Source organism: Ceratotherium simum, chromosome 5, assembly GCF_057802395.1.
Source record: "Ceratotherium simum simum isolate JZ-2026a chromosome 5, ASM5780239v1, whole genome shotgun sequence".
NCBI lineage: Eukaryota > Metazoa > Chordata > Mammalia > Perissodactyla > Rhinocerotidae > Ceratotherium > Ceratotherium simum.
The window spans coordinates 86,063,148-86,079,010 of NC_141904.1; the positions used below are offsets into that span (position 1 = coordinate 86,063,148).

At 43.1% G+C, this 15,863-nt stretch overlaps 1 protein-coding gene across 4 annotated transcripts in view; it reads left to right on the forward strand.

The window, feature by feature from the left end:
• Window positions 1-2,282: 2,282 nt before the first annotated feature.
• The window catches only part of MKRN2 (makorin ring finger protein 2), a 36,251-nt gene continuing 22,670 nt past the window's right edge, over window positions 2,283-15,863 (forward strand). For 2 of the 4 annotated variants that reach the window (XM_087431536.1, XM_087431537.1), the window contains exon 1: window positions 12,163-12,244. In XM_087431536.1, the coding sequence (XP_087287662.1) occupies window positions 12,187-12,244 (58 nt within the window). In that variant the 5' untranslated portion in view covers window positions 12,163-12,186. Of the gene's footprint in view, window positions 2,416-3,841; window positions 3,901-12,162; window positions 12,245-15,863 lie in introns of those variants that run through there. The other 2 variants (XM_087431538.1, XM_004443152.3) reach the window with 2 other exon arrangements.

A 15,863-nucleotide genomic window follows, 5' to 3' on the forward strand; every position in this document is an offset into this window, starting at 1 on the left:
TGGGCAGTGGTTCTCAAATACTAGTGCACACAAGAATAAGAAGCAGCTCAAGATGCAGATTCCTGAGCTCCACCAAGATAGATTCTGATTTAACAGGTCACAAGTAGTTCTGCGAAATCTACATTTTTAATAAATTTAGATTTAACAATTTGAATCAACGTGAATCAGATTCAAGTTATCTAGGAGCCACTTTATGAAAAGCTAATTCTCGGTATTGCACGATGTACACAGGAGTAATCCACATTATGGGCCTGCCTCCTTCTTAGTCCCACCTTTAACACAGTCTATCGTGATGGAAATTCTTCCTTTACTACAGCAGAACAGACTAATTCAAACTGAATCCCCCATTGTGCCAATAACTCAGCAGAACAAAGCCTGGGTAATCTCGCCACTCCCCCTCCAAACCAATAATTGTTAGCTCAGGGCCGATCTTCCTCACACACAAAAAAATTAAAAAATAAAATTAATATATAAATTTAGCATGGAGCAAGCAACAAACAATTAGGACATTTTAAAAAATATCATTTAAAACAGCATCAAAAAAACCACTAGGTATCTAGTAATAAATCTAATAAAAAGTTTATTAGATTTATGAAGACATGTATACTGAAAACTACAAATTTTCCAATAAACTCCCTAAATTTCTGAGAGAAATTTAAAAAGTTCTAAGTAATTGGAAGCACATACCATGCTTATTCATTGAAAGACTCAATATTTTTATAGCAAAGTAAAAGAGAGAACAGCACACATCTATATACAACAACATGGATAGATCTCACAGATATAATGTTCGTCAAAAGAAGAGAGACAAAAGAGTACATACTGAATTATTTCATTTATATGAAGCTCAAGAGCAATTGAAACTAATTTATGGTGATAGAGGTGAGAACAAGCACTTTTGGGAAGTATTGACCAGGAGTCAGCATAAAGGAGCCCTCTGGAGTGTCAATAATGTTGTGTATCCTGATCTGGGTGGTGGTTTCATGAGTGTATACATATGTAAAATTTCATAGAGGCATATATGCGTTTTATGCACTTTACTATAGTTTGTTATATCTCAATTTTTAAAAACTTTTAAAGAGAAATAAAAAAGCAATGGGAAACCATTAGAAGTGTTAAAGGAGGTGAACGACTTGATCCAATTTATGTTTTAAAAACAGGGTTTGTGTGACAACAGACTAGAAGCGGGTAGGAGCAGAAGCTAGAAGACCAGTTAAGAGGCTATTGCATGGGCCCAGGCAAGGAGTTGTTGACCTTAAAAATAAAAGTCATTTTACCAGCAAAAAATGAGTTTATTAAGGACATGCAATCTATGGTGAACCACAGGCAAGTCTGGAGAACACAGCAGAGGAACGTTCTTTTACAGAGGAGAAGGGCGAGCTGGGAGGGGCTGTTCTAAACAGAGTCCCTTGGAGGATGGCTGGGAGTTCTAAGGGTGATGGCTTTTCCAGGGCTGAGTTGTGAGAGCCTCTCATTGGCTGGGCTGTTGCCAGGCCCGGAGAAAATCTTCTTTCCTTCTGCTGGGGTGGCGGAGCCAGCGTCTCCCTGCTGTGTCTGCAATTGACCCGAGTGGGAGGGCTTGAGAGCTCTCCTGCTGGGCCCCCGACTCCATTTTAAATGAGGTGTCTGTTGATTAATTTTCACAGAGTGACGGTTGCTGAGACTGGAACCGCGACGGTGCAGATGAGAGAAGAGGCCCTGGAGAGAGGTGTGAGAGCAGGATCTGCAGGACATACAGAGCCAGAGGAAATGTCATGAACATCTTCTTGGGGTTCCACCACAGGAAGCGAAAGACGAACAGCAGAGGAATGCCAGGAAAGAAAACGAGGACTAACACTTGGGATGGGGGTCGAGACTTGGAAAAAGAGCAGCTGGGAGAGGGCTAAGGATTTGCTTAAGTGGGGGGCGCGGTCTGGCGGGAACAGGTGAGGCAGGGCCTGAGAAAGGGGCCTGGGGAGTGCAAGCTTGGGGGTAGGGGTATTGGGGATTAAGGCGCGCAGAGGGAAGGCGGGAGCTTGGCCTCTGGAGCGGTGAGGTGATTCTGGGGACGCGAGAGGTCGCCACGGGATGCCCTGGGTGATGGGGGCAGACCCGTAGCAGCAGCGGCACCCGGGACGAGACTGGCAGGACTGGGCTGCTAGTTAGGCCCCGCCCAGGAGGCTTGGAAATACTGGACAGGGAATGCGGGGATTGGGGGTCCGCACTGCGTTAGCCCTGGCGCGGAACCAATTGTGACGGCGGCGAGGGTTCTGGCCGGCGCTGCAAAGGTGACACACGGGAGAGGCGGCGTGCGTCGGCGTGACGCGGCCGCGCGGGAGCGGCAGGGCACAGGCGGCGGCGGCGAGAGCGAGAGGCGGCGTTGGGACCACGGCCCTGCAGCCTGACCATCATGAGCACGAAGCAGATCACCTGCAGGTCAGTGCGCGGCGCCGCGGGGCCGCGAGCCCCTGTCCTGCCGCCCAGGAAAGCGAGGCCGGGGCGTCGCGGCCGGCGCGCGGCCGTGTCTCGGAGCCGGGCCGCGGGGGCCGCGCCGCGAGCGTGAAGCGTGTGGCCGCCCGGCTGGAAGGACGTGCAGTCCGGGGCCGTGCGGGGGGCTCGGGCCCTGCGGGCAGGGCTCGTGGGGCTCGCAGTGTCGCGGGAAGAGGAGGCTTGCGGTTGAGTACAGGGACGCCGAGGGCGTTTCCAGACGGGATGCTGCCTGCGCAGGAGCAGGTCGTGGGCCGATGATAAGGGCCTCGGAGAAGCTGGGGCCCCGCAGGCCGCCTTCGTCTCCTACGAGTTTGAAGAAGCGCGTTGCAACCTAAGCTTGCAGGGAGTTAGCAAGTGAGAATTGTGCGGAAGAGAAGAACGGCAGGTAGCAGTCGCTGCAAGTTTGTTAAGTGCCCCACATATTTCCAAGGCTCTGATAGTCGTCACTAGATTTCACAGTAACGCTGCTAGGCAGATATTATTTCCATTTTACAGTGCAGGGAACTCAGCCTGAAAGAGGTTTAAGTGATGCTCTTAATCTGAATGAGAGACCCATTTATTTGGAGAAATCCAACGCTAATGGATGCTTGTAGAAAATTCAAAACCGGATGGCTACACTGTGACTGCTCGGGTTGAATAGAAATAGCTTGGTCGTATAACACCCTCATTGCTTGGTAAGCTCGTGGCTGGGATCCTGGTCTTATTGAACTGATACTTGGAAAGCACAAATTTTATTTTAGTAATTGGTTTCTATTGAACTTGTGTGGGAAACATTGCTAAAAAAGATAAACTGTGTGGTTTGATTATGTAATAGTTTATTTAAGTATCATCTATGTTGTTACTTCTTTTCATTAGTATGAATAACTGAGAAGTGACCGTGTAAAAAGTTTTCTGTTGGTATTAGCCTGTATTACCTGTTCAACCAGTTTATCCAAGGCCCGGGTGGCTTATATTAAGCAGTTGTCAGAAAGGTGCACTTATGTCTATAGAAAAGAATTTTACTACGTTATTTGTACTAGAAGATCTTTTGTGAAGACCTGGTGTGTGTGTGTTTATTTTTATTTGTATAAAGTTTCCCCTCTTGGAGCGATATTCTTAGTCATTGTGGACTGTATAGCAAATTCTGGCTATGGCTCCTAAGATGTGTCCACAAGACAGTGCACATTTATATAATGCTTTATAATTGGATGTCAGCTGTGTGTAGTGTCTATTTTTACCGATAAAGAAACCTTATGCTCAGAAAGACTTGAGACTTGCCCCTAACTTCACATCTAACTGCAGAAACAGAAACTTAAATCAGGATCATCTTGCTTTTTCCTTCTGCATCGGGAGATGGTCTGACCTGAAAGCTGTACTTCTGTTTCCCAAACAGGCGCGTCCTACAGGATGTTGTTGCATATGAACTCTGAGTGGGTTGGAATTTGGGAAGGGGTAAGTTCTGTTTAAGTACTAACTGACCGATGTTTCTTGGGAGGCTTACAATGTGCTAGGTGCTCTACAGGCCGTATCAGCCACATCGCGTGTAATCCAGAAACTGGAGTCCACAGATCATGAAACTAAGCCTCAGTTTAGTCACTCAGAGGTGACTTGCCCAAGGTTATTCAACTTTCAAGTGGCAGAGGTGTGGCGTCAAAATTCATGCTCTTGTAAACGGTATAGCCCCCAAATAAGTTTGGGAAATGCTAAAGTTTCTTTACTGCAGGAATTTCAGTGCTTTTCATATGCTCATATGAAAGGAAAATTCATCCAAAAACATACAGAAAATAACAGAGATTTACTTGCAAAGGGATGTGAAGGAGTCAGACCTCACAAGGACTGCGTCGCCAAATGAAAAACAACATATATTTATTTAAATGGAAAAACTTGCAATATTACTGAGAGTACCAAGTGTGTTCATGGTGGAAACGCTTTTTTCACTTTATCTTATTCACTACAGTCTTATCTCCAGACATTGGTAACTTACAGGAAATGTTCAAGGTATGATTTATTTTGGGGACCAAACCTAAACAAGGTGCTCAACTGTTTTTGGTTTATCTCTGGGTGCAAAGTGTTTTTTGGTTTGTTTTCCTGTCTGTGGAATGTGATGTACATGCTTATTCTGAATGGCAGCAGTACAAAGTGTTCATTTTGCTACCATTTTAATCCTTGTTATTTCTCTCCAAGAGATGAATGTGAAATGCTAGGATTCCCAAACTTAATGACAGAAACACTCGATATGTTTATTGCCTGGAATGGCAAGAATGGCTGCTCACAGTGTTGTGCTGTCAGTCTTCTCTCCTGATTCCGTGACATGCTGCTCTATCCACATTCTCAATCTGGGCATCATTTTTTGCTGATTCTTTTTCCAAACCATCTCCCTATGTCTTCCAATCTGTTTTCATAGCCCTGGTGCAGGCCTTGATTATAGCTTGGTAACCAGTTTCTTTGTCCTCCTCCTCATGTGATAGAGGTCCATTCGTTTTATAATCACTAGTAGAAAACCCAGAATTTTAGTTTTCTGAAGGTCAAGCCTAGAGCCTTTGATTCTTTGAAAGTCACAAAACATGGGGGATCTTGTCAGCCAGTAAGTGGTAGGAAGAGCTTGAGCTCCGGAGTTGGGCAGTTTGGATTCTGACCCTGGTACCACCTGTGCTACCATTTCCTCATCTGTAAAATGGGGATAGTATGCCTAACACAGCAGGCCTGGTTGAGAGATTAGGTAATAACAGCAAACCCTCTTAGAGCATTTACGATGTGTTAGGCTAAGCACTTACATGCATTGTCTCGGTTAAACCTCACAGGACTCTATCACAGCAGTCTATGAAGTACAGTTTTATTATAATCATATTACAGATGGGGAAACTGAGGCTTAGAGTTTAAATAATTTGCCCAAGGTCGCATAGCAAGCTGCCTGACTTCAGGTTCTTTGTTTAACCACTACACTATACTTTATTTCATCTCCACCTCTAATAAGTTTATTTCAAGCCTACCACCATGCCCAGCATTAGCTCCCTTCCCCCTTGATGGATCTGTTATCACAAGCAGTACAGCCATAAAATTTAAGCCTGTTTAAATATGCAGGAAAATGTAAAGGAAGGTGACACTGAGAATGCAGATTACCCATATACTGGGAAATGATTTGCAGAAGCATTTTCCTAGAAGCAGGAACCATTGAAAGGCCTGCAGCAAAGCAAATTGATTCCCTTCGGCTCACCCTCGGCCTCTCGGCTAGAGCTGCTGGCAGTTCTGTGCTGGTAGTGAACCTGATACCCCTGGCAGCAGACAATAGCCATACTGTGGGAAACAGTCTTTTGGGGTCACGCAGGATAACAGGCCCCTTTGGAGTGTCCTCCAGAAAGAAGCTCCCTAGTCCGAGTCTCCAGCTATGCACGTGTCCCATCATACTACCCACCCGTCACTCCCCACCCCAGTTCACATCTCAGTCTGCTCTCTAGGAAGATGTAAGGGATGGTTCGGCCATCAGGAAGGGTGAGCAGTTGGAAATTCATTATAAGGTACAACATGCAAGAGGCCTGGATTAAGTTTAGTATAACATAGGTGGGGAGGGATGGCTATAAGCGGATGACAAAGATGCCCCAAAGGACGGGTTGGATGCGCTCAAGGTAGTTTTGTGTTTGTCACTGGAGAGTGGAAAGGGTGACATATGCTACAAAAATAGGACTGGGCTGGCTTCACCTCTTTTTTTTTTTTTTAATTTTCTGTTTATTGCAGTAACATTGGTTTATAACATTGTATAAATTTCAGGTGTACATCATTATACTTCTATTTCTGCATAGATTACATCACGTTTACCACCCAAATACTAATTACAACCCATCACCACATACATGTGCCGAATTATCCCTTTCACCCTCCTCCCTCTCCCCTTCCCCTCTGGTAACCACCAATCCAATCTCTGTCCCTATGTGTTTGTTTATTGTTGTTGTTATCTACTACTTAATGAAGGAAATCATATGGTATTTGACCTTCTCCCTATGACTTATTTCACTTTGCGTAATACCCTCAGTGTCCATCCATGTTGTCACAAATAGCTGGATTTCATCGTTTCTTATGGCTGAGTAGTATTCCATTGTGTATATATACCACATCTTTATCCATTCGTCCCTTGATGGGCACTTAGGTTGCTTCCAAGTCTTGGCTATTGTGAATAACGCTGCAGTGAACACAGGGATGCATGTATCTTTATGCATTGGTGTTTTCAAGTTCTTTGGATAAATACCCAGCAGTGGAATAGCTGGATCATATGGTAGTTCTATCCTTGATTTTTTGAGGAATCTCCATACTGTTTTCCATAGTGGCTGCACCAGTTTGCACTCCCACCAGCAGTGTATGAGAGTTCCTTTCTCTCCACATCCTCTCCAACACATGTTGTTTCCTGTCTTGTAAATTATAGCCATTCTGACCGGCGTGAGGTGATATCTCATTGTAGTTTTGATTTGCATTTCCCTGATAGTTAATGATGTTGAACATCTTTTCATGTGCCTGTTGGCCATCTGTATATCTTCTTTGGAGAAATGTCTGTTCAGGTCTTTTGCCCATTTTTTAACTGGGTTGTTAGTTTTTTTGTTGTTGAGATGCATCAGTTCTTTGTATATTTTGGAAATTAAGCCCTTATCAGATGTATGGTTTGCAAATATCTTCTCCCAATTGTTAGGTTGTCTTTTCGTTTTGTTGATGGTTTCCTTTGCTGTGCAGAAGCTTTTTAGTTTGATGTAGTCCCATTTGTTTATTTTTTCTATTGTTTCTCTTGCCCGGTCAGACATGGTGCTTGAAAATATGTTGCTAAGACCGATGTTGAAGAGCGTACTGCCTATGTTTTCTTCTAGAAGTTTCATAGTTTCAGGTCTTACATTCAAGTCTTTAATCCATTTGGAGTTAATTTTTGTGTATGGTGTAAGGTAAGGGTCTACTTTCATTTTTTTGCATGTGGCTGTCCAGTTTTCCCAACACCATTTGTTGAAGAGACTTTCTTTTCCCCATTGTATGTTCTTGGCTCCTTTGTCAAAGATTAGCTGTCCATAGATGTGTGGGTTTATTTCTGGGCTTTCAATTCTGTTCCATTGATCTGTGTGTCTGTTTTTGTGCCAGTATCATGCTGTTTTGGTTACTATAGCTTTGTAGTATATTTTGAAATCAGGGAGTGTGATACCTCCAGCTTTGTTCTTTTTTCTCAGGATTCCTTTACTTATTCGGGGTCTTTTGTTGTTCCAAATAAATTTTAGGATTCTTTGTTCTATTTCTGTGAAAAATGTTGTTGGAACTTTGATGGGGATTGCATTGACTCTATAGATGGCTTTAGGAAGTATGGACATCTTAACTATGTTAATTCTTCCAATCCAAGAGCACGGAATATCTTTCCATTTCTTTGTGTCTTCTTCAATTTCTTTCAGCAATGTTTTATAGTTTTCCGTGTACAGCTCTTTCACCTCTTTGGTTAAGTTTATTCCTAGGTATTTTATTCTTTTTGTTGCAATTGTAAGTGGGATGGTATTCTTAATTTCTCTTTCTGCTACTTCGTTGTTAGTGTATAGAAATGCAACTGATTTTTGTATGTTGATTTTGTATCCTGCAACTTTACCATATTCATTTATTACTTTTAAAAGTTTTCTGGTGGATTCTTTAGGGTTTTCTATATATAAAATCATGTCATCTGCAAATAGTGAGAGTTTCACTTTTTCCTTTCCAGTTTGGATCCCTTTTATTTCTTTCTCTTGCCTGATTGCTCTGGCTAGGACTTCCAGTACTATGTTAAATAGGAGTGGTGAGAGTGGGCATCCTTGTCTGGTTCCTGTTCTTAGAGGGATAGCTTTCAGTTTTTCACCATTGAGGATGATATTAGCTGTGGGTTTTTCATATATGGTCTTTATTATGTTGAGGTACTTTCCTTCTATACCCATTTTATTCAGAGTTTTTATCATAAATGGACGCTGTATCTTGTCAAATGCTTTCTCTGCATCTATTGAGATAATCATGTGATTTTTATTCTTCATTTTATTAATGTGTATCACGTTGATTGATTTGTGAATGTTAAACCATCCCTGCATACCTGGAATAAATCCCACTTGATCATGGTGTATAATCTTTTTAACGTATTGTTGTATGCGATTTGCTAGTATTTTGTTGAGGATTTTTGCATCGATGTTCATCAGTGATATTGACCTGTAGTTTTCTTTTTTTGTGTTGTCCTTGTCTGCTTTTGGTGTCAGGGTAATGTCGGCTTCATAGAATGAGTTAGGGAGCTTCCCCCTCTCCTCACTTTTTTGGAAGAGTTTGAGAAGGATAGGTATTAAGTCTTCTTTGAATGTTTGGTAGAATTCACCAGGGAATTCATCTGGTCCTGGACTTTTATTTTGGGGGAGGTGTTTGATTACTGTTTCAGTCTCCTTACTGGTGATTGGTCTATTCAAATTCTCTACTTCTTCTTGATCCAGTTTTGGAAGGTTGTATGATTCTAAGAATTTATCCATTTCTTCCAGATTGTCGAATTGGTTGGCATATAGCTTTTCATACTATTCTCTTATAATCTTTTGTATTTCGGAGGTGTCTGTTGTAATTTCTCCTCTTTCATTTCTGATTTTACTTATTTGTGCCCTCTCCCTTTTTTTTGGTGAGTCTAGCTAAAAGTTTGTCAATTTTGTTTATCTTTTCAAAGAACCAGCTCTTGGTTTTATTAATTTTTTCTATTTTTTTTTTTTTGGTCTCTATTTCATTTATTTCTGCTCTGATTTTTATTATTTCCCTTCTTCTACTGATTTTGGGCTTGGTTTGTTCTTCTTTTTCCAGTTCCTTTAGGTGCATTGTTAGATTGTTTATTTGAGATTTTTCTTGTTTGTTGAGATAGGCCTGTATTGCTATAAACTTCCCTCTTAGAACCGCTTTTGCTGTATCCCATAAATTCTGGCATGTCGTATTTTCATTTTCATTTGTCTCCAGGTATTTTTGATTTCTTCATTGACCCAGTCTTGTTCAGTAGCATTTTGTTTAATCTCCACATATTTGTGGCTTTTCTGATTTTCTTCCTATAGTTGATTTCTAGTTTCGTACCGTTGTGGTCAGAAAAGATGCTTGGTATTATTTCAGTCTTCTTAAATTTATGGAGACTTGTTTTGTGGCCTAATATGTGATCAGTCCTGGAGAGTGTTCCATGTGCGTTTGAAAAGAATGTGTATTCTTCGGTTTTTGGATGGAATGCTCTGTATATATCTACTAGGTCCATCTGTTCTAGTGTATCATTTAAGGCCAATGTTTCCTTATTGATCTTCTGTTTGGATGATCTATCCATTGGTGTAAGTGGAGTGTTCAAGTCCCCTACTATTATTGTGTTACTGTCTATTTCTGTTTTTATGTCTGTTAATAATTGCTTTATATATTTAGGTGCACCTACATTGGGTGCGTAGATATTTACAAGTGTTATATCCTCTTGTTGGATTGTTCTCTTGATCATTATGTAATGCCCTTCTTTGTCTCTTGACAGTTTTTGTTTTAAAGTCTATTTTGTCTGATATGAGTACTGCTACCCCAGCTTTCTTTTCATTGCCATTTGCATGGAGTATCTTTTTCCATCCCTTCACTTTCAGTTTGTGAGTGTCATTAGGTCTGAAGTGTGTCTCTTGTAGGCAGCATATAAATGGGTCTTGTTTTTTTATCCAATCAGCCATTCTATGCCTTTTAATTGGAGCCTTTAGTCCATTGACGTTTAAAGTAGCTATTGATAAGTATGTACTTACTGCCATTTTTTAACTTTTTTCTCAGTGTTTTAATAGTCCTTATATCTAACCTCTTTTTTGTGCATTTGTATCCATTTCCCTCTTATCATGGAAATAGATAATTTTTCCTATTTGTGGTCTTCTCTTTTCCCCTTAAATCAGTCCCTTTAACATTTCTTGTAGCACTGGTTTCTTGGTGACAAACTCCTTTAATTTTTGCTTATCTGGGAAAATTTTGATCTCTCCTTCCGTTTTGAATGATAACCTTGCTGGGTAGAGTATTCTTGGCTGTAAGTTTTTTCCTTTTAGCACTTTAAATATATCATGCCATTCTCTTCTAGCCTGTAAGCTTTCTGCTGAGAAGTCAGCTGAGAGCCTTATGGGGTTTCCTTTGTATGTAACTTGACTTTCTCTTGTGGCTTTTAGGATTCTCTCTTTATCTTTAATTCTGGACATTTTGATTATGATATGTCTTGGTGTGGGCCTCTTTGGATTTATCTTGTTTGGGGCTCTCTGTGCTTCCTGTACCTGGATGTCTGTTTCCTTCCTTAGGTTAGGGAAGTTTTCGTCTATTATTTCTTGAAATAGATTCTCTGCCCCTTTGTCTCACTCTTCTCCTTCTGGGACACCTATAACACGGATGTTAGTGTGCTTGATGTTGTCCCAGAGGTCCCTTAGACTGTCCTCACTCTTTTTAATTCTTTTCTCTTTTATCTGTTCAGCTTGGGTAATTTCTTCTAGTCTTTCGTCCAGCTCACAGATCTGTTCTTCTGTATCCTCTACTCTGCTTTTGAGTCCCTCTAGTGAATTTTTCATTTCCAGTATTGTATTCTTCATTTCTGATTGGTTCTTTTTTATATCTTCCATTTCTTTGTTGACATTCTCACTGAGTTCATCTACTCCCCACATCAGTGAGCATCCTTAACACTCTTTGTTTGAACTCTCTGTCAGGTAGGTTGCTCATTTCTGTTTCACTTAGTTCCTTTTCTGGGGTTTTGTCCTGTTCCCTTACTTGGAATGTATTCCTTTGCCGTCTCATTTTGCCTCTTTCCCTGTGCTTGTGAGTACATATTAGGTAGGTCAGCTACGTCTCCTGCTCTTGGATAGGTGACCTTATGTAAGTGATGGCTTAGGAGGCCTGCCGTGTGCTTCCCTCAGTTCTCAGTGTTCCAGGGGTGACCCCTATGTGGGCTACGTGTGTCCTTCTGTTGTGGCCTGTTTGCTCTCCCTGTAGGCGCCCAGGGAGGCAGAGTTATGCTCCTGGCCAGCTGTTGTAATGCTCAGCTGCTTGTAGTTGTTGTGAGCCCTTCAGTCTCTTTATCAGGTGTGGGGAGCCCCAGCACAGTTGGCTGCAAGTTCTAATACCACATTTGTGTTGCAGTATTTCTTTTAAGTGAGTAGGTCCCCAGCGTGGCAGGTTGTTAGGCTCAGGGCCTTACAATTGCTATAAGCCTCCAGCCTTTAGGTCTCTTGTCAGTTCTCTGAGGATTGCAGCTGGGTGGGGCTGGCCTCAGGCACGGGAGCACCCAATTGTTTCAGGTTTTGGAATGTGGGGCAAACCCCCTATGTGTGTCTTTGAGAAGCACAAGTCTTCTGCAGCTGACAAGCCCTGCTGCCCACAGGTCCACACACAGAGTCAACACAGTCCTGCCCCGTGTGCGCGCCCCGACCTCCCGAAGCGGACCCAGTCTCTCCACGGCGGGAGCCCCACACACTCCATGACCACCCCACACTCTCCACCTGCTCCTTGTGCATGCCCTGTCCCACTGAAGTCGGCTCAGTTGCCAGGCTGCAGAGAATCCAGTCACCAATCTATGCAGGCCCACATGTTGCCTGAGGGCTTGTTGTTGGGTGGGGCCAGTCTCTAGGGTGGGCTGCTCGCCCTGGCTGAGCTGGATTAAATCGGTGCTCTAGAGGGTGGGGCAGACCCTGGGCTAGCAGGCCTCAGGGAGAACTCCAATGGCGTCTGTGTCAGCACGCCCACACCAGGCCACAACAATGGCCGCCGCCAATGTCCCAGTCCCTGGAGAGGTCTCACCCCTCACCGAGATGCACTCAGGGCCTATTAGGTGAGTCTCTTTTCACCAAAGCACTGTGCACCTTTCTTTCTGGTGATTTTAGGTTGCTTTCTGAAACGGGTGAGTTTGCGTGCGGGCCCTTTAAGAGCCGGTTTTAGTTTCTTTGTGAACCAGCTTTTCTGGGGGTGCTCCCCAATGTTTTAGTAGCAGGCAAAGTCAGATATTATGCCACTCGTCTCGATTGTGCTGGGTCCACAAAATGCCCACAGCGGGGGTGCTCCCAGCTCAGGGCCCCGCACCTCCAGGGAGGCTGTGGACCTGTGGGTTGCTCCCGGGCGGCCGTGAGGCGCTGCGGCTTGTGAAGGCGGCGTTTTTCCTCTCCAGAAGGGAGTCTCTGCCTCTTCCACCTCAGTTAGGATTGTCCGTTGTTGCAGGAGTTCCTCTTATCCAGTTTTCAGTTCTGTCTCAGGGGTAATTTTTCCACGAGTAGTTGTAAATTGGCTGTGTCCGCGGGAGGAGGTGAGTTCAGAGTCTGCCTACGCCGCCTTCTTGACTTCTCTGTGGCTTCACCTCTTATATAACCTTTGTTTCACCGCCTTTCTTAAAGGCAGTGATGGTGGTCTAGAAGTTATTTTTGAACCTGTTTGAATCTCAGCTCAGTCACTTAGAGAAGTGAAATGGCTTGCATGAAGTCACCAGCTTATAAGTGGCAAAACTAACTAGAAGCTCTGGTTGATGGTTAAATATTTGTTTTTTTTAATGGGAGAGATAATTACTGAGTGCAGTTTAGAAGGCAAGCTTTCTGGATAGGACTTAATGGGAATTGTGGTAGAATTATAAAAAGCATCATTGTAGGATCACTACTAAAAATCTCTCCTCTTGCGTGCCTCGTTAACAAATTAATATCTGGTAGAGGACCTCTGGGGGTCTCCTATTCTGATTTTTCAGGAAATCTTGTCTAGTTTCTCCAAAAGAAACTGTTAATGAGGTATTTGTTGGATCTCATTTTTGTGGAACTGTTAATATAGCCGCTTTGAACCTATTCTCTTCCAGAATTTATGAGTTTACTAATCCTGATGCCTCTTTGTCATTTAGACTTGGGTCTTGGCACTGATTTTTTTTTTTTTTTACTTTTATACCTTCAAAGATCAAGGATTACCATATTTGAGGATGATTGAAATAATGTTGCGGTCTTGAGTAGCTTTTCTCAAAAAGAATTATCAAACTACAGTCATGCATCACTTAACTACAGGGACACGTTCTGAGAAATGCGTCGTTAGGCGATTTCCTCGTTGTGTGAACATCAGAAGGTACTTACACAAACCTAGATGGTATAGCCTATACTACACACCTATGGTACTAATCTTATGGGACCACCTTCGTATATGCGGTCCATTGTTGATCAAAATGTCATGATGTGGCGCATGGCTATATTTAGAAGTATAATATGCTTTTGTGTCTGAGATCCCCAAGACCACCCCTATAATTCAGAAATTGGCTAGAAGGACCCCCAGGACTCAGCATATACTTGTATTCAGGATTTTTTACAATGATGTAGTAAGGAGTCACAGCTGGATTATAAGGGAAAAAGACACAGGTGGCATCTGGAGGAACCCATGTGTAGGCTTCCCGCCTTCACTCCCTCCCATAAAGGGTCACACAGCACACTCTTCCCTCAGCAACAAAAATGCAGCAACGTGTGCCCAGGGAAGCCCATTAGAGATTAAGTGCCCAGGCTGGTCACCCTTTGCCTAGCATGTGCCAAAATTCCAGACTCACAGAAGGAAAGCAGATGGTCAGCATAAACCACACTGTTTGTACAGACAAGTTAGGCACAATGAGCCACTCCTATCATTTAGTGAAAATTTTCACCAGTGTAGAGAACTGTTGACCAGCGGAGTCCCAGTTGCTAGCAGGGGCCAGCCTTGTAAGCAGGCCTTTCAAAGGATAGCAGCTCAAACCTGCTATATTAGTTCTTTTCTGTGCACTTTTAAAATCAGTATTATGCATAACTAGATCCCTTTGGTATAGGCCTTTTTTTTTTGTTTCTAAGAATACCCTTAGTTTGTCAGATTCTGTGCCTTTTTTCTTTCTTTCTTTTTAAGTAAACCTACAACAGTCTTATAGCAAGTTACAGTACAGTCTCTGATTTAATGGAAGATCCCTAGGGGGTGTTGCCTGGGAAAAGCCTAGCTGACCACCTAGAAAAGACCTGATAGGACAGCACCTCAGTATAGTCACTTAAGTCCCAGGGTCCAGTTCTCATGTTTGTAGGCTCAGAAATTTGATTCTGTTGGTGTACTCAGAGGTGGCTCATGCTAGCCAAACTCAGGAGATGCTGACACATAAACTAGAATACAGTCATGCACTGCATAAGGACGTTTCAGTCAGCGACAGACCACGTATACGACGGTGGTCCCGTAAGATTAGCACCACGTAACCTAGGTGTGTAGTAGGCTATACCATCTAGGTTTGTGTAAGTACACGCTATGATGTTCTCACAACGATGAAATCGCCTAATGATGCTTTTCTCAGAACCTATCCTCATCGTTAAACAATGCATGACTGTACTCTTTTATCATCTTCCTGAGAGAAAAGAAACTGTCAGGTGGGCCTGGTTTCCTCTGCTTTGGGGAAGATGAACAGGTGAAGAAAGTTAGGATTATGCTTGGTGAGCAGGGAGGGATGGAAGGTCTTCAAATCTTGTGGCCTCCAGCTGAGGCAGCTTCCCAGGCCCATCATAGGGGCAGATGTGCAGCATGAATGTCACTTGTGTTCTCTGGTACCCTTTCTCTGAGGACAGTCTGGGCCTCTTGACCTTCCTAGAGACCATTCCCTTCCTTCTGTTGTCAAACCTTTTTCCAGTTCCAGGCAGAGCCACTGGTTAGGTTTAGCTTTTCTACGTTTAGTCACACTTAGTGATGTTCCAACTGTGCCTTCCTGAAGTTATTCCTAGGCATTCTTCATTAGAGGCCAGACGTTCCCAACTACTTGTTCAAAAGCACTAGCTCTCTTGGGTTAGGGGCCCCAGATTGGGAAGTACCATACAGTGTGGCTGCCACGAGTAGGTCTGTGGGATTGGAGGAAGAGCCCACTGTGGGCTAGAGGGGTGAGACGGGTTCTTGGGCCAGCCAGGACTCATGTGGTCCGTGAAGGAAGGCAGGTTATAACAATTCAGTGAGTGACAGATGGGGTACAGTGTTTTAGACAGGAGCCACAGTATGGACAAAGGCAGAGTGACAGGGAAAGTCAATTTCGGTGGGAAAAGGTCAGGGCTGTCTGGGAAGACCAGAGTTGGGGTCCCGTACCTAGCAATTAGATCTTCTGTAACTTTCTCTATATGATCTATTAGATCTGCCACCTCTCTCAGCCTCGGCTTTCCTATTTGCATCACGGATGTAGTAATGATACTCCTCATGGTATTGTTAGGATTAAATGAGATAAAATGAAAGTCCTGGAGTATTGACAGTACTGTTCATCAGATCTTTTGTATTTTTTCTCATTTCATATATTTCTCCTAATATACTTGTTCAGATGGAGGGCCCTCCGTGTCCAAAAGTGTTCTTTCAGGAGGTATGTGAGTTATCCCTCTTTAAAAAGGATAAATTGTCAAAACTGTACAGGAGAGGGGAGAAATGGGTAAAACCAGATTGGTCGTGAGTTGATAATA